This window comes from Onychomys torridus, chromosome 21, assembly GCF_903995425.1.
Source record: "Onychomys torridus chromosome 21, mOncTor1.1, whole genome shotgun sequence".
Classification (NCBI taxonomy): Eukaryota; Metazoa; Chordata; class Mammalia; order Rodentia; family Cricetidae; genus Onychomys; species Onychomys torridus.
The window spans coordinates 29211245-29238527 of record NC_050463.1 but is presented as its reverse complement, the minus strand read 5'-3'; the positions used below and the strand labels follow the sequence as shown (position 1 = coordinate 29238527).

Genomic DNA, 27283 nt, shown 5'->3' with positions numbered 1-27283 from the left:
GCAAGGAGAAAGTTAATAGTCCATATGAAGCACAGAATAAACACCATCCCAGAACCTAACACTAGTGCATATAACTTCCAAAACAGTATTTCTGATCTTTGCTGCAGTAACCTAGAAACAGCAACAGTATCCATCATTAAAAGACTTGTATTTGGCCAGGTGGTGGTGGCCCACACCATTAATCCTGGTGCTCAAGATGCAGAAGCAGGCAGATCTCTGTGAGTTCAAGGCCAACCTGGTCTACAAACTGAGTTCCAGGAAAGGCTCCAAAGCTACACAGAGAAACCCTGACTCGGGAAAACAAAAACTTGTATTTGTTTTGTTTTGAGACAGCGTCTTTCTAGCCCTGGCTGTTCTGGGCCCCTGAGATCTGCCTGCCTCTACCTTCCAATGTTGGGATTAAAGGCATTTGTCACTACACCCAGCTGGCTCCCCTGTAAGACAAGGCCTCTCACCCCAAATAGAGTTTACTTGCTTAGACCAGACAGTCCAGGCAAGCTCCTAGGAGCCTCCACTGCCGCCTCAGCATTAGGATTATAGGAGACACTGTCATTCTACATGATGTAGAGTATCTCAACTCAGATCTTCACACTTCCACAGCAAGCAATTTACAGACTGAGCCATCTCCCCAACCCATTAAGTTTATTTTTAATCTTTGTAGCACATGTGGATGGGGGTGCCTGCAGAGTCCAGAAGCTTCAGATCCTACGTGGGTGCTGGGAATCAAACCCAGATCCTCTGAGTGCTCTTAAATGCTGAGTCATCTCTCCAGACCCTGGATCTGCAGATATAAATGGAAACTACACTATCACTTCTACATCAGTCATAATGAAATTCTTTAATGGCAGCACTCAGGGCAGAGGCAGAAGGATCTCTGTGAGTTTGAGGCCAATCAGGTCTACACAGTGAGTCCAGGACAGCCAAAGCTATGTAGAGACCTTATCTCAAAAAGGAAAAAAAATGAATGGGTAATGTGACTCTGGTTGGCCTTAAACTCATAAAGATCCACCTGCCTCTGCCTCCCAGTGCTGGGATTAAAAGAATGCACCACAGTGCACGGCCATTAAGAATTACAGAAGATATCGTATTAAATTACCTTCGCATAGGCTTTTAACCTAAAGGCAAGATTAATATGTTCACACAGGATTACTCACCTTGGTTTGAACTAGGTGATTAAGAGGGATGGATGGACACATCCACTTAGGCTCCACCCTGACAGCAGAATACCACCTCACTCACTGTCCGTTTGAAAACTATTCTAGTGAATAATGTTCCCTAGCTTTCATCACACAACCTTCTCAGCGCCAGTGAGCTATCTCAATTTCTTCATAGGGGACAATAGGAATACACACAAAACAAAAACACTACACATTTCTTTTTAATGTTAGATTATGTATAAATGTTTTGCCTGAATATATGTATGTGCACCTTATGTGTGCCTAGTCAGAAGAGAGGGTCATATCCCCTCAACTGGAGTTACAGTTGTGGGCCATTATGTGGGTGCTGGGAATCAAATCTGGGTCCCCTGAAAGAGCAACAACTGCTCTAAGATGTCACCTCTTCAGCCCCCTACTTTGCAGAGATGCAACAATACGAAGGAGCAGAGTACTTGTTTAGTTATGAGAACACTGGCGGAACTGGGTTGAATGCTCACATGAGCACCTCCCAGCAGTGCTGTCTGAGGCAGGCTTTCAACCTCTCCAGTCTGTCTTCCTGTCTGCAAAGTGGAAAAAAAGAGCTCCTCTGCAGAGGTCAAGTTCAGAGATCATTAAGTCAAATACTGCAAATGCGGTAGCCGTTACCTGATTATACTACAAAGCTATCGCATTCAAAACCTCAAGCAGTTCATGGAAAGAAACATAAAAACCATAAAGTAATGGTGTTTTAACAGTTTATTTTGAAGGTCTTTTCAAAAACAAAGTAAAAGACAATCGGAGAAAAAAATTGCACAGATGATACTCATTAAATAAGTATGGTGATTAAATCAGACAAGGGGATATGTTCTCTTCTGCAACTCCGTAAGTGAGTTCTGTGGTCCTGAAGGTTCCAGAGGGATGAGGGGAATCACGGCAATTAAAGCTGCCTCGTAATCATGTAAATCTACAGTAGCAACCAAATGTTTCTTTTCTTCCCAAGTAATCAATTTCGATCTTCAAACTGTGCCTTATTTTTTAAAAGATAAGATGCTAGAAACTCAATGGGATTTGGCGGTCTGTAAGGCAAAAGAAACACCAAGGTCAGAAAGGTCCTGTACTTACATGGACTTAAACATACCTTCTTTAAAAATGCATGTTTCATTTTCATTTCACAGTGAAAGGCTATCTGTAATAAATATGGTAAATGAGACAGGCAAGCTAAGGAGCCCAAATTAAACTTCAAAAGGGCTTAAACTGTTTTATAGCTTAAAACCAGTTATGAACTCAATTCTAAAACACAAGGAGTCCTGTTTAGTCTTTACTGATTATTATCCTGTTTAGTCTTTACTGATTATTATCGCATGTATGCATGGCAGGAACACATGCCTCACCCCCTCGGAGGTCACAAGACAACTCTGGAGGCAGTTCGATCCTAGCACCTTCACACGGCTTCTGGATACTGAACTCAGGTAACCAGGTCTGCTCTGCTCAGCAAATGCCTTTACCTACTGAACCCAAAAGCACAGGCTGAAGAAATGGAATGCTGCTCACCTCGGGGAGACTTCTAGGATATGAGCAGTGGTCAGCTTCATGATCTTAGTGTGCATTGCAAAGGTGTTTAGTTTCAAGCTGGCCCTTCTTGATGGCACACACCTTTAATTCCCAGCACTCTGGAGGCAGAGGCTAGCCTAGTCTATATAGCCAGTTCCAGGGTAATCAGAGCTACACAGTAAGAACCTTTTTAAAAACAAAAACTCAAGCTGTATGCCTATAGTATGTGTAATATATATATATATATATATATATATATATATATATATATATATATATATTTTTTTTTTTTTTTTTTTTTTTTTTTTTTTTCCCAAGACAGGGTTTCTGTGTGTAGCTTTACGCCTTTCCTGGATCTCGCTCTGTAGACCAGGCTGGCCTCAAACTCACAGAGATCCGCCTGGCTCTGCCTCCCAAGTGCTGGGATTAAAGACGTGCACCAGTGCTATGTGTAATTTCTAAAGTATTATAATTCAGCAAAAAAAATAATAGCTGGATGGTGGTGGCGCACACTTTTAATCCCAACACTTGGTAGGAAGAGCCAGGCAGATCTCTGTGAGTTCAAGGCCAGCCTGGTCTACAGAACAAGATCTAGGACAGGCACCATAGCTATACAGAGAAATCCTGTCTCAAAAAAAAAAAAAAAAAAAACAAAAACAAAAAAAAGAACAAATAAAAAATGGACATGTCATTAGCAACATCAGCACACATGAACTCACAGATGACTGGTCAAAGGCATTAGCATTCATTTAGATAGCCTGCTTCTCTTTAAAGAGACACTTTAATTTTTCTTCAAATCTTTTATTACATTTATTTTGTGAGAGGCATGGCCCTTATGTGGTAGGGTCCTGGGGAATCAAACTCAGGTTGTCAGGCTTGGTGGCAAGCCTCTTTACTCACTAAGCTATCTTGCCTGTCAAATTTTTTTAATTAATATTTATGATGCTACAACAACCAATTCTCACCTGAGAAAAAAACCAAATAAATTTACAAGTTATAACTCCATATTTATCACCTTTTTTTGGTTTTTGTTTTTCGAGACAGGGTTTCTCTGTATAGTTTTGGTGCCTTTCCTGGATCTCACTCTGTAGACCAGGCTGGCCTCAAACTCACAGAGATCCACCTGGCTCTGCCTCCCTGAGTGCTGGGATTAAAGGCGTGCGCCACCACTGCCTGGCCACATTTATCACTTTTATGCAAGTTATTCTTGCTGAAAATCTGTCTAAATATTCAAAGCTGGGTAAATATCTCAATTCTACTGCTTCAAAAGGCATACGAAAAACTAAACATAGAGGCACGTCTGTAATCCTAGCTCCAAACCAGCCAAGTTTATGTTATGAAGTTCAAAACCAATCAGTTACAAAACAGCAAAGTTCTCCCTCCCAAGCCCTCCCACGCACAGCACAGTGAGTGGGGAGTGGTTTCCTGTGACCAGTAATCCCAGAATTTGGGAGTCGGAAACAAAAGGGTGACAGCATGGGCAGAGCCAGTCTCTACAGAGATGGGTGCTGTCGCTCATGTGTGTAACCCCAGCACCCAGCACTGCAGGACAGTTGCCTAGAGTTCAAGTTCTTTTTATGTGGAAAATCTGAGGCCAGCCTGGGCTACACAGAGACACACTATCTCAAAAAAACTCCAAGTAAAGAGATGGAGAGACAGCAGAGCACTGACCTGGCGTGAACAAGGTAGAGGGTCAAACCCTGGCGCTGCATCAACCAGCCAAGGTGGACCTTGTAATGCCATCTCGTGTGAGAAGCAGAGGCCAGCGGGGCTGGGGGGTGGAGGAGAGGAAAGGAACGAGGGAAGGTAGAGAGGATAGGAGGAAGGGAAGTCAGGTGAAAGGACAGACAGAAGAAAGGCCAGACACGGTGCCATATTCCTGTCATCTCAGTACTTGGGAGCCAGAGCGCGTAAATCTCTCAAGTTCCATACCAGTCTGGTCTACCTAGCCAATTCCAGGCCAGCCAAAGATTCACGCTTGTGAGACCCTACCCCCAAAGGCAAGGTATGGGAGGAGAAGAAAGGCAGGCAGGCAGGCAACTGAGTCACCATGATTAAAAAAAATATTCCCCTGTGCTAGGCATGGTGGCACACGCCTTTTTTTGTTTTTTCCAGGGAATGGGGGGAGATGACTATCAGCCAGGTGGTGGTGCATGCCTTTAATCCCAGCACTGGGGAGGCAGAGGCAGGCGGATCTCTGTGAGTTCGAGACCAGCCTGGTCTACAGAGCTAGATCCAGGACAGGCTCCAAAGCTACAGAGAAACCCTGTCTCAAAAAAACAAAACAAAAAATAAATTTTAAAAAAGATTTATTTATGTAATATGTGTGTGTAATGTGTATATATATATGAATGAATAGTCTGACTGCACATATGCCTGCACACCAGAAGAGGGCATCAGATCCCATTACAGATGGTTGTGAGACACCATGTGGGTGCTGGAAATGGAACTCAGAAACCTCTGGAAAGGCTAACTGCTGAGCCATCTCTCCAGGTTCTGCCTTCCTGTTTGTTTGTTTGTTTGTTTGTAGAGACAAAGAAGTCGCTGGCTGTCCTGGAACTTGCTCTGTACACCAGACTAGGTGATCCACCTGCCTCAGCCTCCCCAGTGCACCACCACCCCGAATGCCATTACTGCCCGCACTATAAAGCTCTGTAATGTTCCAGGACAGCCAGGGCTATGTAGAGAGATCCGTTTCAAACAATAAAACATAAATCTTTAAAAATTTCCCTTTGCACTTTAAACGGCATCCAGAGCAAGCCCTCTACCACTGAGCCACAACCTGAGCCCTAATGCTTTTTCTTTTCTTGAGAAAGATAACAGTTCACAAACCAGTCCACCAGGAACTCACTGGCCTCTTGTTTCAACCTCTCAGCTGCTCACATCAACACACCATAGCAGCATAATCTTCTGAGCTGCCTATAGACACCACTTTCAAATAATTAGTTCACCTAAGGACTGATTTTACAGAAACTCTTTGCATGGATGGGAGGAGGGAGGACAGGGGAATCCGTGCCTGATATGTAAAATTAAATTAATTATAAAATTTTTTTAAAAAACTGCTTTGCTTATTAATTCTATTTACAAATATATTATTAGTTCAAATCGTCCTAGTTTTTTTCTTGTAGCATTCAACAGTAGTATTTGGAATTTTAATCAGGCACGGTTGTACACACTTATAGCCCTGAGGAAACAGAGGTAGACAATTCAGAAGCCCAAGGTCACCCTAGCTAGCTACCAAGGAAGTCTGAAACCAATTTAGGCTACAGGAGACCCTGTCCCAATAAAACAATAATAGTGATTTAAATTTTAAATTAAATAGAATTTATAACATACCAGCCTTCTTTGGGTAAAATGAAAATGTAAGATTCCCTTTTGGGATGGTGCTAGGGATCGAACCTGGGACCTCAGGCATACCAGGGCAGCACCCTACCACTAAGCCCTTACTCCAGCCCAACCACATTGCAATCATCAACAGCAGAGACACGGTATTTTCAGTCACACATAAATCTTATTTTATAAACATAAATAACCACGCACAAACAAAAGACAAATATTTATTACATTCATTTAGTTGGTAACAGCCATGTGTATTCCAAGCACATACTTCAATGGACAATGTGTGTGTGTGTGTGTGTGTGTGTGTGTGTGTTTCTTTTTAAGCATGTATGTCTATTTTGCCTACATGTATGCTTATGTCCACAAAGGCCAGAAGAGGGCGTCAGATGCCCTGGAGCCGGAGTGACAGATGGCTGTGAGCCTCCATGTAGATGTTAACAAACACAGGTCCTCTACAAGAGCAGCAAGTGCTAAGTCATCTCCAGCCCATCTTTGTTTCTTATTTTTGGTTGTGAGCCTGGCCTTTAATGGCTGAGCCATCTCTCCAGCCCCCATCTTTGTTTCTTAAAGACAATGTCTCACCACATAACCTTGGCCTGCTGAAACTCAACGAGATGAGAAGATCTGCCTGCCTCTGCCTGGGTGAAGAGACTGAAGGTATGTGCCACCACCATCAGGACATACAACTTTTATATAAACTAACATATCAATCTCTGCCAGCAAGATGGCTTATCAGGGAAGACCCCTGCCACCGAGCCTGATAACCTAAATTCAGTCCTCATACATAACCCACATGTAAAAAGAGAAAAACAACTCTTAAAAGTTGTCTTCTGACCTCTACACTCACACCCTGGCATACACACATGCATATACATACATACACACTCTCGTGAACACACACAACTAAATACAACAAAATCCAATCTATGTTACTAATTTATGTCCATTTACTACAGAGATTATTACTGTCCTAGATTTAAAACATAGCACACACCTAGTAGAAACTGACCAGTTTACAAAACAAATTTGCTTATTTGTTTACAAAAAAAAAAAAAGAAATTAGAAGCTGGATATAATAGCTCACATCTGTAATCCCAGTACTCAGGACACAGTATGCAAATGAGGAGTCCAAAACCTCCTGGGGGGTGGGGGAATAGGGCTAGAGTGAAGGCTCAGCAGTAGAGGACACTGGCTGCTCTTTCAGAGGATCCAGGTTCAATTCCCAGCACCCACTGTAACCCAACAGCCAGTGAAACTCCAGTTGCAAGGGTTCCCATGCCGTCTTCTGGCTTCTGTGAGCACCAGGCATCCATGTGGTGCACAGACACACATGCAGGCAGATGAAAACACACACACATTAGAAACTAAAAATAAAACAAAATACAAAAAAAGAGTTCATGTAAGAAACTCTTGAGATACATGTAGAAATAAGAGAACTGCTCCTGAAGAAAGAAATAACTGCTAATAAACAAATGTACTGGCAAAAAAAAAAAAAAAAGTCCTTTATAGCCAGCTGGGAACATAGCTTAATAGCGGAATGTTTGTGTATTATGAGCAGGGTCCTCAGTTTGAAGCCCAGAAGAGTTTATAATAATCTTGTACTTGAGACTACAATGACACTAGAAAAATTTAAGGGAAAAATATTGGACAGAAATACAAATTACAGCAAATACAGTATGTCAAATACTGTATAAAGTCAAACTTCATTAAACTAGAAAATCAATTCTTGATGACTGGTCATTAAAAAAACAAGCAAGCCCAGCAGAAAGGTATGAAATAAATTATAGTAACAAAGGAAAATGGAGCTAAATGTTTAACAATATGGAAAATGGATCTGGGTGAAACCTAACTGAAATCCTAGCAATTAGCAGTTAGAGGCCAAAGAATCAGAGTTCAAGGTCAGCCTGAGCTATTTGAGACTGTCTCAAAAAATTAATAATAATAAAAATAAAAAATACACAAGGATATAGCTCAGCAGGCAGTGATTGTATAGCATACTCAGGGCCCTAAACTCAATCCCAAGAACCACATAAACCGGATATGGTATCATACTTCCCATAATCCAAGCACTGGATCATCCTTGGCTACACAGTGAGTTCAAAGCCAGCCAAGGCTACATGTCTAAAAAGGAGCAATGGTAAAATGCCTAGGTTTACTGTAGTATTATTGTAATTTCAATTATAACAATTAGCTGAGTGGTGATGGTACATGCCTTTAATCACAACATTATAGAGGCAGAGGCAGGTGGATCTCTGAGATATATATGTATCAGTGTAGACTACCTAGAACAATGTTATCCTTAAGTAAAAACTTTACAAAATTACCTGCAGACTATACAGGAGTTCAAATCCCAGCATCTACCCACATGGTGGCTCACAATCAGCTGTGTAACTCCAAACTCGATGCAACATCTTCTTCTAGCCCACATGACACACAGACATGCTCCCAGATAAAATACCAACACACATAGAATGAATAACAAATTTTTAAAATAATAAAAGTTTTTGGGAGGCAGAGGCAGGTGGATCTCTGAATTTGACGCCAGCCTGGTTTGCAGAGTGAGTTCCGGGACATCCAAGGCTACACAGAGAAACCCTGTCTCAAAAATAAGTCAATAAAATGAAAGTTTAACAGCAATGGGGCCAGTAACATGACTCCAGCAGGTAAAAGTGCTTGACACTAAGCCTGAAGACCTGAGTTCAATCCCCAAGATCCACATGGTGGAGGGACAGAACTGGACTCCTAACTACAAGTTAATCCTTCTTATGTCTACCACAAAACACACACACACACACACACACACACACACACACACACACACACACACACACAAATGCAATCCTAAAATAAAATAACAAGGCTGACATCACTGACCACAAACACAGCAAAGAACCACCATAATCAACTAATAGAATTTTGAGTGTGGAAGTCCCACCTCATATCTCCAAGTCACAGACAGTGTTATCTCACCTTTCCTTTGCAAGCACAGCGAGACCCTGTAATAAGATAGGCACAACTGTCTGATCCAGGTAGGCACGGGTTGGCAGAGACTGTAGATCGACCTTCTGTTTGGAAGACTTCTCTGCATTAATCTTCTCATTTTCAACTATCCTCTAGAGATGTGGAAAAAAAAAAGACAAGAAAGAAAGAAAAAAGCATGAATTTTCCAAAGTACAAGATTATTTTGAGAGCAAAACAAAAACTAATGGGAAAAGAACACTAAGAGGAAAGCAAATCGTGACTACAATGATACCAGACAGCAAACCTCTCCTCCAAAAGAAATGCAAGCCTATCCCTAATGTGGTGACATTTGATTTGCGCTCCAATAAATAAAGCTTGCCTGGAGATCAGAGGAAAATGCCAGCCATTGTAAGTAAACACAAAAGTCGTGCGATGGTAGCACACACCTTTAATTCTATCAGTTGGAAGGCTGGGATCTGTCTGGGTCTATGTGAACTCCAGGCCATACTGGGAACAGAGCTGGGTGTGGAGCCACAGGCCTTAAATTCCAATACTAGTTAACCATGAAGGTCTGGAGGTCTGTACAGACAGACAGAAAGTGACAGAGCTGGGCAGGAAGAAGAAGTGATGTAGTTGGACAGAAAGAACAAATCAGATGGCAGAAGAGCAAGGTAGATAGCCCTGGGTAGACAGGAAGTAGATTGCCTTTTGGAAGCTGAGGAGCTGGTGAGGTGAGGTTAGCATGTGGCTGTTCCTACTCCTCTGATCTCTCAGGTTTTCACCCCTTTAACTGGCTCTGTGTTTTCTATTAATAAGACCATTTAGAAATTCGTCTGGCCGGGCGGTGGTGGCGCACGCCTTTAATCCCAGCACTTGGGAGGCAGAGGCAGGCGGATCTGAGCCAGAAAAGGCGCAAAGCTACACAGGGAAACCCTGTCTCGGAAAAAAAAAAAAAAGACAAAAAAAAAATTCGTCTACAGCCTAAATTCCTTGTTTTTTTACATTTATTTTATTATTTTATGGGCATGAGTATGTTGCCTACATGGATTTATATAAATCTTATGCCCCAGGATGCCAGAAGGGGGAATCAGATCCCCTAGAACTGGACTTGCATACAGTTGTGAGCTGCTATGAAGGTGCTGGATATCCAACAAGCCCAGTCCTCTGCAAAAACAAGTGCTCTTAACACTTGTCAACTCTCCAGCCCCAATCCCTAACTTTATGGTTTTCTGGGACAGGGTTCTCTGTGTAGTCCTAGCTATCCTGGAACTTGCTCTGTAGACCAGGCTGGCCTTGCACTCAGAGTGAGATCTGCCTGCCTCTGTCTTCTGAGTGCTGAGATTAAAGGTGGCATGGGCTACTACCACCCAGCAACAAAGTCTTACTATTATTTTTTAATGATTTATTTTTATATCATGTGCACTCATGTTTTGCCTGCATGTATATATGTATGAAAGTGTCAGGTCACCTGAAACTGACTGCCTGTGGGTGTAGGGAATTGAACCTGGTTCCTCTGGAAAAGCCACCCAGTGCTCTTAATTGCTGAGCCATCTCTCCAGTCCAATAAATACTTCCTGATCTTAGTAAAGAATACAGTCCTAACTTATCCAAGTATTTGTATAATAATAATAATAATAATAATAATAATAATAATAATAATAATAATAAAAAGACCGCTCAGACAGCTCATATATTAAAATGCCCTCCATAAGAAACAGCAGGCGGTGGTGGCGCACGCCTTTAATCCCAGCACTCAGGAGGCAGAGCCAGGCAAATCTCTGTGAGTTTGAGGCCAGCCTGGTCTATGGCGCGATATCCAGGAAAGGCACAAAGCTACACGGAGAAACCCTGTGGGGGGCACGGGGGGGGGGGGGAGCAGAAGGATCAGAAATTCAAGATCATTCTCTGCTATATAGTGAGTTCAAACCCAGCCTGAGCTACAAGTAACTATCTTGCCAGCACTCAGGAAGCAGAGGCAAGCAGATCTCTATGAATTCCAGGGTAGCCAGGGATACATGGAGAGACTATCTCAAAAATATTAAAAATTTAAAACAGTTTAAGAGGGCTGGAGAAATGACTTGGTGATTCAGAGTGAGTACTCCTGGGCAGCCGTGCAGCCCACCTTTAATCCCAGTACTCCAGAGGCAGGTGGATCTCTGCCAGTTCGAGGCCAGCCTGGTCTACACTGTCAGTTCCAGGACAGCCTGGACTGTTATACAGAGAAAGCCTGTCACAACATACAAAAAGTGGGTACTCCTCTTCTAGAGGACTAGAATTGAATCCCAGCACCCCACACCAGGCGGCTCACAAATGCCTAGAATTCCGGCACATACACACACATACAATTAATTTTTTTTTTAACCAAATCATTACCAAAACAAACAGTTCCTAGAATACCCTCCTTAACTAATTTCAATCGAGCACTGGCTGGATACCTACCATGTGCCAATCGCTATGCTTAATTTTGGTTAAGTCAATGTACCAGTCAATGTTGGTTATCAACTTGACACAATCTAGAAGCAAGTAGGAAATAAGGCTCCAAGCACACCTGTAAAGGATTAGCTAGATTAGGTTATCCTCTAGGCCTGCCTCTGGGGGATTATCTTTCTTAGGCTAATTGAGGGAGGGCAACCCCACCATAATGGAAGGCGGGGCAGCAACCTTCACAAAGCTTCTGTCCTGGACCACATAAAAAGATGAAAACCAGCTGGGCAGGAGCATTCCTTGTACTCAATCTTCCTGACTGTGGGCACAGATGACCAGCTGCTTCAAGCTCCCCCACTCTGACTCCCCTACCTAATGGACTGTACCCCACGACTATGAACCAACATAAACCCTCCTGCCCTTAGGTTGCATTTGTCAGGATATTTTATCACAACAGGAAAAATAACAACCAATTATCACGGATTAAACTAAAAACGTACAAACATACCACCCAACACAAAAACAGAAAGACCACAGTGTACTACAATAACAGCAAAAGGGGGAGAGAACTCAGGGGAAGTTTAGGGTGAAAAACAAAAACAATTATTACAGTAGTTCACACGCCTATGATCCCAGCACTGGGGAGGCAGAGGCAGGTGGAACTCCATGAGTTCAAGGCCAGCCTGGTCTACAGAGCTAGTTCCAGAATACAGCCAAGGATACACAGAGAAACCATGTCTGGGGGTGGGGTAGATTATTACAGTGTATTACAGTTATAACAAAAGCATACATAACTGAGGCAAACCCTATGATTGTCCCTGCTTGGAAAACTGACTGGATGCAGCATTAAAGGGGACCTAAGCAGAGTCTAGCAGTCGCCTGAATTGAGAAGACAAGTGTTGGAACTTGGGAGAAACCAGAACAGCTCCAGTTTACAAGGCAGAGTACTACAAGGAGAAGGTTGTGCGGGCAGGAAGGGAACTCAACAATGTGAGGCTGCTTTCTGCTCTAGATGAGTACAGCTGCCAGAGACCATGAGGAAAACCACCTGGAAGTCACAGGGACGCTTCCGCAGCGCACACACTGGGAACACTTGGTGTCCCCATGATCCAGAGCAGCAGAGCCTCAAAAATACATGGAACATTAGAATACTCAAAATGATGAAAACAGGCCTAAATTAAAGACTGCTGCTCTGGCTCCACCAGACAATGGTTGAAGCAAATCTTGAAAAGTCAATTTGGCCAGGCGGTGGTGGTGCACGCCTTTATTCCCAACACTTGGGAGGCAGAGGAAGGCGGATCTCTGTGAGCTCAGGGCCAGCTACCGAGTGAGTTCCAGGAAAAGGTGCAAAGCTACACAGAGAAACCCTGTCTCAAGAAACCAAAAAGATAAAAATAAAATAAAATGGAGAAGAACCAACTCAAAACACACACCAACAATAAAAATAAAGGGGGCTAGAGAGCTCGGCTCAGTGATTGGTTAAGATCACAGAAGACCCAGGTTTGGTTCCCAACCCCTACACCGTGGCTCACAATCAGTTTCAAAGGATCTGCCCCTTCTTCTAAACTCGACAGGCATTAAACACGCCTGTAGTACACATACATACGTGCAAGCAAAACACTCATACACTGTGCTGGCTAGCTTTCATGTCACCCTGACACAGGCTAGGAGAACATCATTTGAGAAAATCCCCCCACCAGACTGGCTCTGGGCAAGCCTGTGAGGCATTTTTTTTTTTTTTTTTTTTTTTTAATTAGTGACTGATATGAGAGGATCCAGCCCATTATGGATGATGCTACCCCTGGGTTGCTGGTCCTAGGTGCTATAAGCAAGCTGAGCAAACCAGTATAAGCCGCATCACCCCCATGGCCTCTGCATCAGTTCCTACCCTGAATTCCCTAGATGATGGGCTGACCACAAGCTGTAAGGTGAAATAAACCCTTCCCTCTCCAAGTTTCTTTTGGTCATGCGTGTGTGTGTGTGTGTGTGTGTGTGTGTGTGTGTGTGTGTGTGTGTGTGAGAGAGAGAGAGAGAGAGAGAGAGAGAGAGAGAGAGAGAGAGAGAGAGACTTCTACCACCCTAGAACTGGGGTTTCTTTTCTTTTTCTTTTGGTTTCCCAAAACAGAGTTTCTCTGTGTAACAGCCCTGCTTGTCCTGAAACACAATGTGTAGATCAGGCTGAGAAATCCTCCTGCATCTGCCTCAAGAGTGCTGGGATTAAAGGTATGTGCCTCCCATGTCCAGCTCAGAGCTGGGATTTCTAAAGGTGTGTGCCACTGCGAACAGCCTGAAAAATCTTGGGGAAAAAAACAAAGTGCACTTTCCTGCTCTTGAAGAGGACCTAAGCTCAGTTCCCAACACTCACACCAGAAAGCCCACAACTACCTGTAACTCCAGTGATTTGACAGTCTTCTGGCCTCAGGGATCCCACCAGCACAGATACGGCATACACACACACACAAATAAAAATAAATCTTTAGAAAATAGTAATGTTTTAAGAAAGAAATTACTAGGTAGAAAAAGAAACAAAACATCTATAACAAAGAAAAATCAACCCACAAAAACAGATCAAGACACAATATATATTGTCAGGCATGGTGGTACACACCTTTAATCCCAGCACTCAGGAGGCAGAGGCAAGTAAACCTCACCTCAGTTCAAGGCCAGCCTGGTCTACACAGTGAGTTATAGGAGATACAAGACAACATACAGACCCTGTCTCAAAAATCCCAAAAACAAACAAACAAGATACACACACACACACAGAGACACACTTATGTGTGTGTGTGTGTGTGTGTGTCTGTGTGTGTGTGTGTGTGTGTGTGTGTGTGTATATATGTTCTCAGTCTTGGCTAGAGAAGCCCATTTCTGCAGTGGGCAGCAAGAAATGAAGACTCAGGACTAGTCAAAGTGTTAGCAGTCAGCCCTAAAAAAATTCCTATCTGGGCTGGAGAGATGGCTCAGAGGTTAAGAACACTGACTGTTCTTCAAGAGGTCCTTAGTTCAATTCCCAGCACCCACATGGTGGCTCACAACCATCTGTAATAAGATCTGGCAACCTCTTCTGTGTACATAATAATTTTTAAAAAAATTTCTATCTAACCCCCCAGTAAGGCCGAGGGAACACTGTGGAACATGAAGCAGAAAGAATGTAAGATATGGCCAGGTGGTGGTGGCACTGGGGAGGCAGAGGCCAGCCTGGTCCACAGATTGAGTTCCAGGGCAGTCAGGGCAACATAGACAAACTCTGTCTCAAAAAACAGAGACAGACAGACAGGACCATGCAAAAGACCCTGGTTCAATTCCCATCACACAGATTGTAGCTCACAACTGTCTATACCTCAAGTTCCAGGAGATCTGCCACCATCTTCTTATGAACAAACATATACTGGGGAAAAACACACATATATATAATAAAGTATTAAAAATGAAATACATAAGCCAGGAAAGGTGGCACATAACCCCACCACTCAGTATGCAGACATAGGTGGATCTCTGTGAATCCAAGACCAGGCTGATCTACATACATAGTGAGTTCCAGGACAGTCAGAGCTACATAGTGAAAAATCTATCTCAAAGAAAAAAAGGAAAAAGAAAAATAAACAAAGAAAGAAAAGAAACATATATACATATACAATGAAAGAAAGAGAGTGGGGTTGGGGATTTAGCTCAGCGGTAGAGCGCTTGCCTAGCAAGTGCAAAGTCCTGGGTTCAGTCCTCAGCTCCGACAAAAAAAAGAGAGAGAGAGAGAGAGGAAGAGCTCACACAAATACAATGCAATCCTTTTGCAAGAAAAAAGTCAACCTGCCAACAGTGAAATACAAACTCTAGGTCAGATAAGATGGCTCGGTGGGTAAGGGTGCCTGCTACACCCAAGCTTAATAACCTGAATTTCATCTCCACAACCCACCTAAGGATGGAAGGAAAAAGCCGACTCTGTAAGGTTGCCCGCTGACTTGCACACACGTGCACACACATACACATACACACACACACACACACTCGCGCGCGCGCACACACACACATAATACATTAAATCAAAAAGAAAACAGCTTGCTAGTGACCTTGAACAGGTTACTGAACTTTAAGCATCCTGGGGCTGAAGATATATTCAAATTGGTCGAGTGTGTATCACACAAACAGCAAAGCGTTGAATTAAATAACACCTGTTTCTACAACAACTGCCTGGAAACGCTCCTGCCCTCTTTTTAATCCAAACTTAGTCCCTCGAGTCTCCTATTCACACACAAATTTCCTCCAGGAAGCCTCTATTTTCCTAACCAAACCTACCCAGATCTGGTTCCGGGATTTAGTCATTCATTTACAAAGTACTTTTTTTTTTAGACAAGTATTAGCATGCGGGTAAAAGAAACCGCTTATAATCTGATACTACGGGAGATCACGGCAGCAAAGTGTTCCCTCGTGCAGAGTAACCTAGTAAACGGATCCTAAGTTTTCTCCAGCTCTCAAGACAGCCATAGATGCGGCAGAGGAACCGGGCGAGTTACCTCAACGTTGTCTGTGAGACCGTACTCGGAGTGAGGGTTTTCTGCAACCTAGAAAACAAAATACAGACAGAGCGAGAGAGACATCCGCCCGTTCCGCGCTGCCTCCCTGCACACCGCCACTCGGAATCCAAGGGCCTCCTGGTACCTGCGTCTGTCCCTCCAGCATCTGCTCTGACTCCATGGCGGACCCTGCAAACCGCAGTCAACCGGATACCAGTCTTGCAAAACAAGAAGAGCCGCGAGTTAGTTACCCGGGAGATTTCAAGTGGAAGACGCCAGGATGCGGTGCAGCCCAGCCCGGGACCCCGCCCCTCACCCCCGCGGGCAGCAGACGCGCGGGCTGGGACGGTCCACGGACTGGCCGTCCGCGTCGCATCGCGAAAGCTCGGAGGTCGTCCCAGGGATCGAGCCGTGGGAGGAGGAGGACGGGGAGCTGATTACCCGCGCCAAGGCTGTCGGTTCCTAAGTGCCCTGCACGGCGCCACCGACTCCCAGCGCGAACCGCTTCGGCCGTAAGTGAGGGACGTCGCGCTGCTGCCGCGCCTGCGCAGAGCGGTTCCGCCGGCAGGAGTGCCCGAGCCCGCCTAAGAGGGCCTGCGCCTCTGCGGTGCACGGTGTGCCCGGGCACCTGCCGGCTCCTCCCTGCTGCAAACAGTCCTGTAAGCAGTCTGTGGTGCCGCCTGAAAGTGTCTGGCCCCGAGGAACCGAGACCATTCACTTGTTCAGTGATTCTTAGTAGGAAACCACAGGCCCAGGCGTTTCATTAAAGCCACAGAGGGGCTGGAGAGACCGGTCGCCCGGCGGTTAATGACTTGCTGCGTTTTGCAGAGGAGTTAGGTTTGGTTCCCAGCACCCACGTGGCGGCTCACTACCATCCATAACTCCAGTTCCAGGGATCTGACGCTCTTTTGACCTACGCTGGCACGAGGCACTCATGTGCTCCACATAGCATGCAGTCAAAACACGCAGACATTTATATATTAGGCGGGAGAGAGAAGGAGCTTTTGGGGGATTCTTGAGCGGCTTTTATTCAAGCCGAGCAATCTGTGAAGAGACCACGCCCAACCTACTCTACATTTATGTCTAGATTAAAGAAATGGGACTTTTCAGGCGTAAGGGATGCAGGTCAGTGGTAGAGAGAGCATTTGCCTGGAATGACCTAGGACCTTGGTTTCATTTCCACAAAGAAACTGGCTTTCCAGGCTATGGTACTAATGGAAACCATTCTGGGTTTGGTTTTGTTTTTAAATTTTAAAGCCAGGTGTGGTGGTTCACTTCTGAAATCCCAGCATTTAGAGACGGAGAGAAGGAGGCTCATGCACCAGTCTGAGCTTTCGCAATGTGAGTTCCAGGTAAGCCTGAGTGCCTGAAAAGAGGCTGTGACTATACAGGATGGTTGATTGGTCAATCACAATGTTTTGGAGAGATTGGAATATTGCAAGTCCAGACACTAATTGTCTTGACACCAGTTAGCTCCCTAAATAGTCATTTAATACCCACCTCTGTGAGTGACCGAACATCTTTGTGACTATTAGGTAAACCTCTTGGAATGTCCAGAATCCTAGCTAACACCAACCAAAAGACTTCTAAGAAGCCCTCAGATGTCCCTAAGATGCCTATTAGCTAAGGTTTCCTCACTTTTTACAACCTACACACCTAATGTATTTGTAAAGTGCCTTTTTAGACAGGTGTGGCGGTACACGCCATTTAATCACAATGCTGGGGAGGCAAAGGCAGGTGGTTTCTGTGAGTTTGAAGCCAGCCTGGTCTACACATTTATGATTTTCTTTGTTCCGTTACTATAAAACTTAATGAAGGCTGGGCAGTGGTGGCACACTCCTTTAATCCCAGCACTCAGGAGGGAGGCAGAAGCAGGAGGATCTCTGTGAGTTCAAGGCCAGCGTGGTCTACAAAGCGAGTTCCAGGAAAGGCCCAAAGCTACACAGAGAAACCCTGTCCAAAACCAAAAAAACTTAATGAAGCTACCACAATGGAACATGGAATTTAAGGTAACCTGAATCTTTATTCTCAAGCCATAGTCACTCATATTTGGCTCTGAAATAAACCATCTCTTATCCCTGTGGGGTTAAGAGCTGTGTTTTTTGCATCAAGTGAGAGCCCGCCTCAAAAGAGCATAATTTAAAAGGAAGGAAGATAGGCTGTAGAAATAGGAAATAGTTCAGCCATTAAAAGAACTTACTGCTCTCCAGAGGGCCTGAGTTCAATTTCCCTACACACAAACCACTGTCCCTCCAGGGGATCTGACACTTTCTTCTGGCCTCTGTGGGCACTTACAATTCACATGCTTTCACACAGAGATGTGGTATACACATAATAAAAAATAAACCTTAAAACAGATAATCTGCTTCCTACACACAATTTATAGATGTTAAGTAACAGCCTCGGGTCATGAGAAATTGAGTCATGCTGTACTGGGCAATAGCCACTAGCCATAGAAAATTGCTTGGCCCTAGCCTGACCATTTGGCCCCATCTACAAGAACAATATGCCTGGCTGGGTATGAAAAGCAGCCCACCTCACTTCCGATCAAACCACAAAAGAAGAGCTGTAACTTCCTGGTAGCTACCTACATACATGTGTATGCATATACATGTCCCCCAGGCCCTCTAAATGCACCCAGATTTCATCACACAGGAAAGATTGGAGACCCTCGCTGTTCCAATAAAGCAACCTCGACCTGTTGAGATCGAGCCTGTCTGCCTCATTGTTTTTAAAACAGATAGCAAACATGAAAAATTGAATTGCTTTTAATTCCATCCAGTTATTTTAAGGTAATTTCATTTTTTATTATTTATTTATTTATTTATTTATTTATTTTTGGTTTTTCAAGACAGGATTTCTCTGTGTAGCTTTGCACCTTTCCTGGAACTCACTTGGTAGCCCAGGCTGGCCTCAAACTCAAAAAGATCCGCCTGCCTCTGCTTCCCGAGTGCTGGGATTAAAGGCATGTACCACCACCGCCTGGTTCTATCCCATTTTTTTTTTTAAGATTTATTTATTTATTGTGTATACAGTGTTCTGCTGCATGTATCCCTTCAGGTCAGAAGAGGGTGCCAGATCACATCACAGATGGTTGTGAGCCACCACATGGTTGCTGGGAATTGAACTCAGGACCTCTGGAAGAGCAGTAGGTGCTCTTAACCTCTGAGCCATCTCTCCAACCCCAACAAATCCCTGTTTTAATCCCTACCACTACATAAACAGGACTAGTTGCTGGAGACCAGATTAGAGGCAGTAAGATCAGAAGTTCAAGGTCATGCTTAGGTACCTAGAAGTTCTAAGCCAGGCTGGTCCATGTGAGACCCCGTTAGTCACAAATAAATAAATAAAATTTGAAATCATACCACATCGCCTTATGACTCTAAAACCTACATGGATGTAGATCTCAAGTAAATAAAATTCATTTAAGCACTAGAATTATGGGGACAGTTTTTAAAACATTTTTATACTATATACTTGATAATATTGTGATTAGTGAGAGCTACCATACAGCACTTGGAAGATTTTGCATGTCAGATTGATGCAGAGATTAAATGTTTTGCAGGAGGGGAACATAAAAATAATAATTAGTGAGAAAGCTATTACGTGCATTATCATACTATCTTGCATTCAAATAAAATTATAGAACCTGAGTGTTACTGATTAAAATTTTCTGTTTTGAGATTTTTTTGGGGGGGGGATTTTTTCGAGGCAGCCTTCTTAGTGAGGGGATTAAAGGCTTGTACCATCAGACCAAGCCCCCAGATAAAGGCTATTATGATTCAGAAAAATACCTAGGAAATGGTTTCTTTGATAACAACATACTTTTGAGTTGTCCCCCCTCCCAGACAAGGTTTCTCTGTGTAACTTTGCACCTTTCCTGGAACTGGCTTTGTAGACCAGGCTGGCCTCGAACTCACAGAGATCTGCCTGCCTCTGCCTCCCTAGTGCTGGAATTAAAGGCGTGTGCCACCACCTCCTGGCTCAAGATTTGTATTTTTGAGACAGGTTCTCCTTCTATAACCTAGGCGATCTCGGAACTCATTATATTTCCCAGGCTGGCCTTGAACCAACAAACAGCTTACTTCAACCTGCCGAGTACTGGGATTAAAGTCTAGTTGCTGGATGTGGTGGCACTTGCCTTTAATCCCAGCACTCGGGGAGGCAGAGGCAGACAGATCTCTGAGTTCAAGGCTATCCTGGTTTACAGAGTGAGTTCCAGGACAGCCATCACCACAGACTCCACCTTATATTTTGAAATGAAGTCTCTTGCTGGGTTTGGTTGGGACTCACCAAGCAGGATAGGCTGCCTGACTGCGGAGCTCCGTGGATCCCCTGGTTCTCTTCCTCCCCAGCACTGTGATTACAAATGTTCAACACCATGCCCAGCTCTTGTTACATGGATGCAGGGATCATATTCAAGGATTCATGCTTACACAGAAAACTCTTTACAAATGAGTTATATTCCTGAATCCTTTCATACATTTGTATACTTTTTTGTGTAGAACCTGATACATCACTGGTGCATAATATGTGCTGGTTGACTTGCCCTGTAGTGGAATTTGATATTTATACATCAGTACTAGTGATGAAAATCAATAGACAACACAAACATTAAAAAATAAATAGCCAGGGCTAGAGAGATGGCCTAGTGGTTAAGGGCACTGGCTGCTTTTCCAGAGGACCTGAGTTCAATTCCCAGCAACCACATGGTGGTGTACAAAATCTATAGTAGGATCCAATGCCCTCTTCTGTCATGCAGGTAGAGCACTCATATACATAAAATATAGAAATAAATTATTTAAAAAAAAAAAAAACTTGGCCGGGCAGTGGTGGCGCATGCCTTTAATCCCAGCACTCAGGAGGCAGAGCCAGGCGGATCTCTGTGAGTTCGAAGCCAGCCTGGTCTACAGAGCCAGATCCAGGAAAGGCGCAAAGCTACACCGAGAAACCCTGTCTTGAAAAAACAAAAACAAACAAACAAACAAAAAACTCGCTAAGGAAGGGAATGGCTCAGTTGCCTTTAGCCTACCAGCCATGGGTGGGTTAAGACTTCTGTTGGTCTTTTCTGTGTCAAAAACACAGATTACAAGCCCAGCGCCACTTAGAGATCTTTGGCAACAGTTAACTCTGCAGCTCTCACACAATTGAGCCTATATGATAATGAGTATTCAGAGATGGGTAATGCCTGGGGGGTCACCTGCTAACGTCCCACACAACCTAAGTCAGAAGCTCATTTTTTTAGTAAAGTGGCGGGGGGGGGGGGGGACACGACACACACACATGTAGGACCCTGGCCCTCATTTTGGGTAGCTGTTGCCTTGCTTGCTGACCTTGACCTTGATATCCCTATTCTAATTCCCTGTGAGATTCCACCCTCCTGAGTACTTAAGGGAAGCTCCTTGTCTGTGTATCCAGCATATTGGGTGCTAATAGTTTAGATGCAAGATTGTAAAACATCAGAAGCGAACTTCTGCCCTCCAGGGTTCTCCCATTGTGCTGTAAGCCTGTATTTAAGACCTCCTCCCTCCCTCAATAAACGGCATTCGGCATTAAAAAAAAAAAAAAAAAGGAAAGAAAGAAATTGAAGACAACAATGTTCTAAAAAAGGAAGTGGTGATGTTGTCATGGGCCTATGAGGATGTTGGAGTAAAGTCTATCAAACTGTGCAAACAGGAAAGTTGTATACTATGTGAATTGTCTGTCAATAAAGATCTTATATAAACAAACAAACAAATAAATAAATAAATAGCCATGGTGCACACCTTTAAACCCAGCACTTAGGAGGCATAGGCAGGCAGATCTCTGTGAGTTCGAGGCCAGCCTGGGCTACAGAGTGAGTTCCAGGACAGGCACAAAGCTACACAGAGAAACCCTGTCTCGAAAAACCTAAATAAATAAATAGCCAGGCATGTGGTACATGCAAGGCCTTTAATCCCAGCACTCAGGAAGCAGAGGTTGATGGATCTCTGTGATTTCAAATAAACCCTGGGATATACAGTGAAACATTGTCTAAAAAAAAAAAAAAAATGGGAAAGCTAGGTATGATGATGCCTGTAATCTTGTAATCTCAGCACTTGGGAGGAAAACTACCATGAGTTCAAGGTCAATCTAGGCTAGAGTGAAACACAAGCAAACAAGAATATAATGTGCTTGTGTGCGTGTGTGTGTGTGTGTGTGTGTGTGTGTGTGTGTGTGCGCGCGTGCACGTGCGTGCCCGTGAGTGTGTGTGCGCGTGTGTGTGTATGTGTGTGTGTGTGTGTGTGTGTATGTGGGGCACGCGCACGCCCATGTGTACACCTTGGATCATTTGGAGGCCAGAAGAGGGCATTAGCTCCTTCAGAGCTGAACTCAGCAGGCATTTCTGGATGCTCAGCTTGTTAGGTAGAAGCTAATCCAACCTCTGCTTCTCTGTGAGCACACAGCAAGTGCTCTTAACCACTGAGCCATCTCTCTAGCCCCTCCACCACCTTATTTTTTGACACAAGATCTTTTACTGAATCTGGAACTTACCAATTGGCTAGAGTAGCCAACGAGCCCCCTAGGATCCCGCTATCTCCACCTTGCATCATACTACCACAGTAGGCTTTCTACATAGCTCCTGGGAGCCTGAGGTCGGGTAGGCATAATTGTGTAGCATACACTTTACCCTCTGAGCCATTAACTCTTTTTTTTTTTTTTTTTTTTTTTGGTTTTTCAAACCATTAGCTCTTATTTGGATTGGAGGCGCCATGTTTTGTTCAGAAGTACCTCCTCATCTACCCAGAACAAATCCTATGGCAGCACTTACTCCATTTTGTCTTCTATTTTCTTGATGATTAAACACGGTTAAATTTTGAGTTCTTCAAAGGTAAAGCCCATATCATTTTCTTTGTGTTTGTATGATTCTTATATTTAGTAGATATTGTTAGAAAGAGGATGAATTCCTAGAGAAAACAAACACTTCCACAAAAGTCATTCTCTCTACGGTTGGAGGTTCTAGAACTAGAATCATGGAATTCGAATAATAAAGAAAGCCTACTATGTTGTGGTGGTGTGAAAGAAAATGGCTCCCAAAGGGAGTGACACTATTAGAAAACATGACCTTGTTGGAGGAAGTGTGTCACTGTGGGGGCTTTGAGGTCTCTTTTCTCCAGCTTCACTCTTGGATAGGCAGTCGACTTCCTGTTGCCTCTAAGTCAGCATCAACTACATCTGCCTGCTTGTCGCCATGCTCCCCATCCTGCTGATAATGGACTGAACCTCTGAAACTGTGAGAGAGCCACCCTCAATTAAATAAATGTTTTTATTTATAAGAGTTGCTGTGGTCATGGTGTCTCTTCAGAGTAATAAGAAACCCTAAGACATATGTTTAACTTTCTTTGCAGACTTGAGGCAGATCAGAGTGACGGGCCAGAGGGATGGCTGATTGGTTAAGATCTCATACTTCTCTCACAGAGAACCTGAGTTCAGTTCCCAGCACCCACACTGCATGACTCACAACCACCTATAACTCCAGTTCCAGGGAATCTGACATCCTCTTCTGGCACCTACATTCATGTGCATCTTCCCATGCAGAGACAGACAGCATACACACAATTACAAATAAAATCTTTTTAAGAGATTAGAATGTTAATAACCTATTGTACAGGCAATATGTATTTAGGTGTGAGACAGTATGTGTAGTGGAATTAAGTAAATATGAAACACTGATCTGGAATTAGACAAGTATTAAGCCTGGTTGGTTCCTTCATTTGTTGGCCATGTAGAATTCTTGGCTTGGGGAGTTTTGATTTTGTTTATATTTATTTTGTTATTTTTGAGACAGGGTTTCTCTGTATCCTTGGCTGTCCTGAAACTTGCTCTGTAGACCAGGCTGGCCTCGAACTCAGAGATTGGCATGCCTCTGCCCCCCCAAGTGCTGGGATTAAAGACATGAGTCCCCTAGTCACTAAGTAGCCAAGGATGACCTCAAGTTCTTGGTGCTCTTGCCTCAGCCTCTCTGACACATACATGACAATTCTGAGTTCCTAAGAATGATCAAATGAGATAACATAAACTGCTTTGAAATGAGATTATACAAACGTAAGTGAAATTAGTCTTGTATTATCTTTGCCTAAGAACTTCATTAGTACAATAATGTTCTACTTCGGGGGAGGGGTAAGGGGATTATTGCTGCTTTTAAGCAATTTGCTGGAAGAAGAGTAATCAGAATGCTGCACAACTTGGGGGAACCTGTGAATCTTGTGACTTTCTCCCTTTCCAGAGCCTACTAAATCCCATAGCTTGATGGGAAGGGAAGTTTCAACTCAGAGGACACAGCTACCTGTCAAAGGGCCTTCTAAGGGACCCAAGTGCAAAACCCCTGGGTGAGGGCCCAGGCCTGTGATCTTAGAACTCAGGAAACAGGGAGAGACAGAGGCTAGAGGGTGAAGCTGAAGGTGATCTTCAGCTACAGATCAATTTCAAGGACAGCCTGGACTGCACAAGCCCTTGTCCCAAGTGTGTGTGTGTGTGTGTGTGTGTGTTATACAGGTTTTTTTTGTGTGTGTGGTTGTTATAATACAGATGGAATTAATGCAAAAAAACTATCATTTCTTTTAATTTATTTTGTTTTGAGACAGGGTCTCACTATGTAGCTCTGGCTATCCTGGAACTCCATAGACCAAGCTGGCCTCAAAACATCTTTCATTTTAAATATGTTTTTTTCATGCTTTACAGTTTCTTTCTGGAATACAAATGTTTGTAAATAGGTCATGGGTTAGTAAAAGCCACAAAAAATAACTTTGAAATATCAATTATAAGATGACTAAGGTCAGCAAGGTGGGGCAGGAGGTAAGGTTGTTTGTTATCAAGCCTGACTACCTGAGTTGGATCCCCAAGATCTACACTGTGAAAGGAGAGAACCAACCACAAGTTGTCTTCTGATCTCCACATGTGCCCCCACACAAATAAATGAATATAATTTTAAAATTTAAAGATGCCTAGAGCTATTCTATTATGTAGAAACTATTTTTCCTTTTTGTAAGACGTACTATTTTATGTGTATGAGCACCATGTGTGTGCAGTGCCCTCAATAGCCAGAAGAGGGCAACAGATCCCCTGGAATTGGAGCTACAGATGGTTGTCATCAGTATGTCAGCAATAAAATATAAATTGAATTACATCACCTAATTATAAGGGAATATTTTTTAAACTTATATTAAAGCTTTATTATTCTTTCATCATTATGGCTATGACCCTTCTGCAATTAATTCTGACATAGTATAAAGTATAGATTAATTCTTTTCATATGACTATCTGGTCTAAATACATTTTTATTACATTTCTTTGAAAATATTTTAAATTTATTTGACTTTAATTCCTCTGAGCTCTATTTTATAGTTTCTATTACAGAGTCTTATACTTCTTTTTACTATACTCCCTGGGGCTTTTTAATGTATAGGGATTTTATATACACTTAATATGTATAATATATATATAAAGTGGCACTGAAAATTACACATATTTATGGGTACTAGGGTGTTTAAATCTCCATTGTCACCTTGTTGGAATTTGCAACCTACATGGAAACAAGCCTCTGGGCATATCCATGAGAAAGTTTCTAGATTAGGTTAATTAAGCTAGAAAGATTAAAACTGGGAAGACCTGCCCTGAATAAAAAGGAGCACCACAGTATATGACCAGCGACCATCCTCAGCTTCCCTACCATGGCTTCCTCATCATAACAGACTGTACCCTGGGACGTTCTTCCTTAACTTGCTTTTGTCAAGAACGTTCTTCCCCCAATATGGTAAGTAGCTAATACAGGTACCATGTGGTGTGTTTTGCTTTGTTTCCTTATTTACTTATGTATTGTTTATTTTGAGACTGGGTATCTCTGTGTAGCTCTGACTGGTCTAGAGCTGACTATGTAGATAAGGTTGGCCTCGAACTCACAGAGTGGCATGCACCACCACCATCAGGCAGAATAGTTCTTCTTCAAGCACTTATAGCTACTTTGTAGTGAGAGTATTCAAAATCCTTTGTTCCAGCTCTTTTGAAACATGCATTATTAAATAGCACCAGGACCTAACTCCTAACTGTAACTTGGAACCCACTGACCACTTTCCCCAATCCTTACTTTGCATGTGGCGTACATAAGCTCATTATGTCATAAAAATAGAGATGTAAGAATAAGCTTGGATAACCAGGGTTCTCTTTTGTGTGTTTTGCAGTGCTGGGGAGTGAACTCAGGACTTGTGTATGCTAGGCAAGTGCATTACACCACTAGACTTATCCAATTGACCAGGCCCTTCTGTAACATAGCTTAAAATTCTGTACTAGCTGGCTGCTGTGCTTTCATGGCATCTTAGATTCAAAAATCTGGTTGAGCAGGTCAGGTAACAGTTTATACTGACGCCTACTATTCAAAACCATGAGCTCATTTACTCTCACTGAAATGACAGATCAGGTGTAGATAAACACTGGTGACTCAGGTTTATTTTTGGTTAATGACTGGTTTCTGGTTTTGTGTGTGTGTGTGTGTGTGTGTGTGTGTGTGTGTGTGTGTGTGTGTGTTGCTGGAAATTGAACCTAGGGCACTTTATCACTGATTTATATTCCCAACTCATGAGCTCATTTCTCTCTGTGTGTCCTTCTGTCTCTGTCTGTCTGTCTTTCTCTCTTTGTTTATGACTCTGCCTACATGTATGTCTGTGTACCACATGCATGCCTGGTGCCCTCGGAGGTCAGAAGAGAGCATCAGATATCCTGGGCCAGAGTCACAGATGGTTGTGAACCACCATGCGGCTGCTGGGAGTTGAACCTGGGTCCTCTGAAAGAGCAGACAAAGCTCTTCAAGACTCAGCCATTTGTCCAACTACCCCATCCCCAGTTCTCTCTTTACTTTTTTTTTTTCCACTTTGAGTTAGACTCTCCATAATTGTCGAAGTTTACCTTGATCTTACTCTGTAAACCCAGCAACCTTGAACTTCCAACCAATCCTCCTGTTTAAGCTCCCCAAGTAGTTGGGATTAGAGGCCTGTACTCCAAGACCTAGTAGGATTGACGCATTCCTATTTTTTTTTTTTAACCAGTATCTCACAGGAAATAGGCTCCACATAAAATCTTGCTATTATTAGCCAACAAGATGGCGTAGCAGGTAAAGGCACTTGCTGCCACTCTGGCCGTTTGTGAAACTTACACGTATAATATGCCCCTCCAGTTATTTGAGATTTCAGCCACTGTATAGATTATAAATTTTTAACCCATTTCCTACTATAATCTTGGCACCTTCCTCAACACCTAATACATTGCCGATGCTTAACATCTGACTGTTAAGCAGATGAGTGAATTTGTACTACATTATAGATACCATTTAGGGGAATGATTACATGTTTGCTT

At 43.2% G+C, this 27283-nt stretch overlaps 1 protein-coding gene across 2 annotated transcripts; it reads right to left on the bottom strand.

Moving 5' to 3' along the window:
- Positions 1 to 1877: 1877 nt before the first annotated feature.
- Positions 1878 to 22901, bottom strand: Dpy30 (dpy-30 histone methyltransferase complex regulatory subunit). 2 transcript variants are annotated; one of them, XM_036170256.1, is made up of 5 exons: positions 22710 to 22901; positions 16065 to 16137; positions 15920 to 15967; positions 8997 to 9139; positions 1878 to 2212 (listed from the first exon to the last, which is right to left on the bottom strand). In XM_036170256.1, exons 2-5 carry the CDS (start codon positions 16098 to 16100, stop codon positions 2140 to 2142), a joined length of 300 nt encoding a protein of 99 aa, XP_036026149.1. In that variant the 5' UTR covers positions 16101 to 16137; positions 22710 to 22901; the 3' UTR covers positions 1878 to 2139. The 2 variants fall into 2 exon arrangements, with proteins under 2 accessions (XP_036026149.1, XP_036026148.1); XM_036170255.1 differs by lacking the exon at positions 22710 to 22901 and adding an exon at positions 16361 to 16444.
- Positions 22902 to 27283: the final 4382 nt, after the last annotated feature.

Bases quoted from the DNA above. Each gene is read 5' to 3' on its own strand.
- Dpy30 (XM_036170256.1), bottom strand. From the start codon at position 16,100: ATGGAGTCAGAGCAGATGCTGGAGGGACAGACGCAG. The intron at 9,140-15,919 runs GTAACTCGCCCG...CCACATCTCTAG, and splicing joins GTCTCACAGACAACGTTGAG to AGGATAGTTGAAAATGAGAA. The intron at 2,213-8,996 runs GTGAGATAACAC...TTTGCCTTACAG, and splicing joins GCTGTGCTTGCAAAGGAAAG to ACCGCCAAATCCCATTGAGT.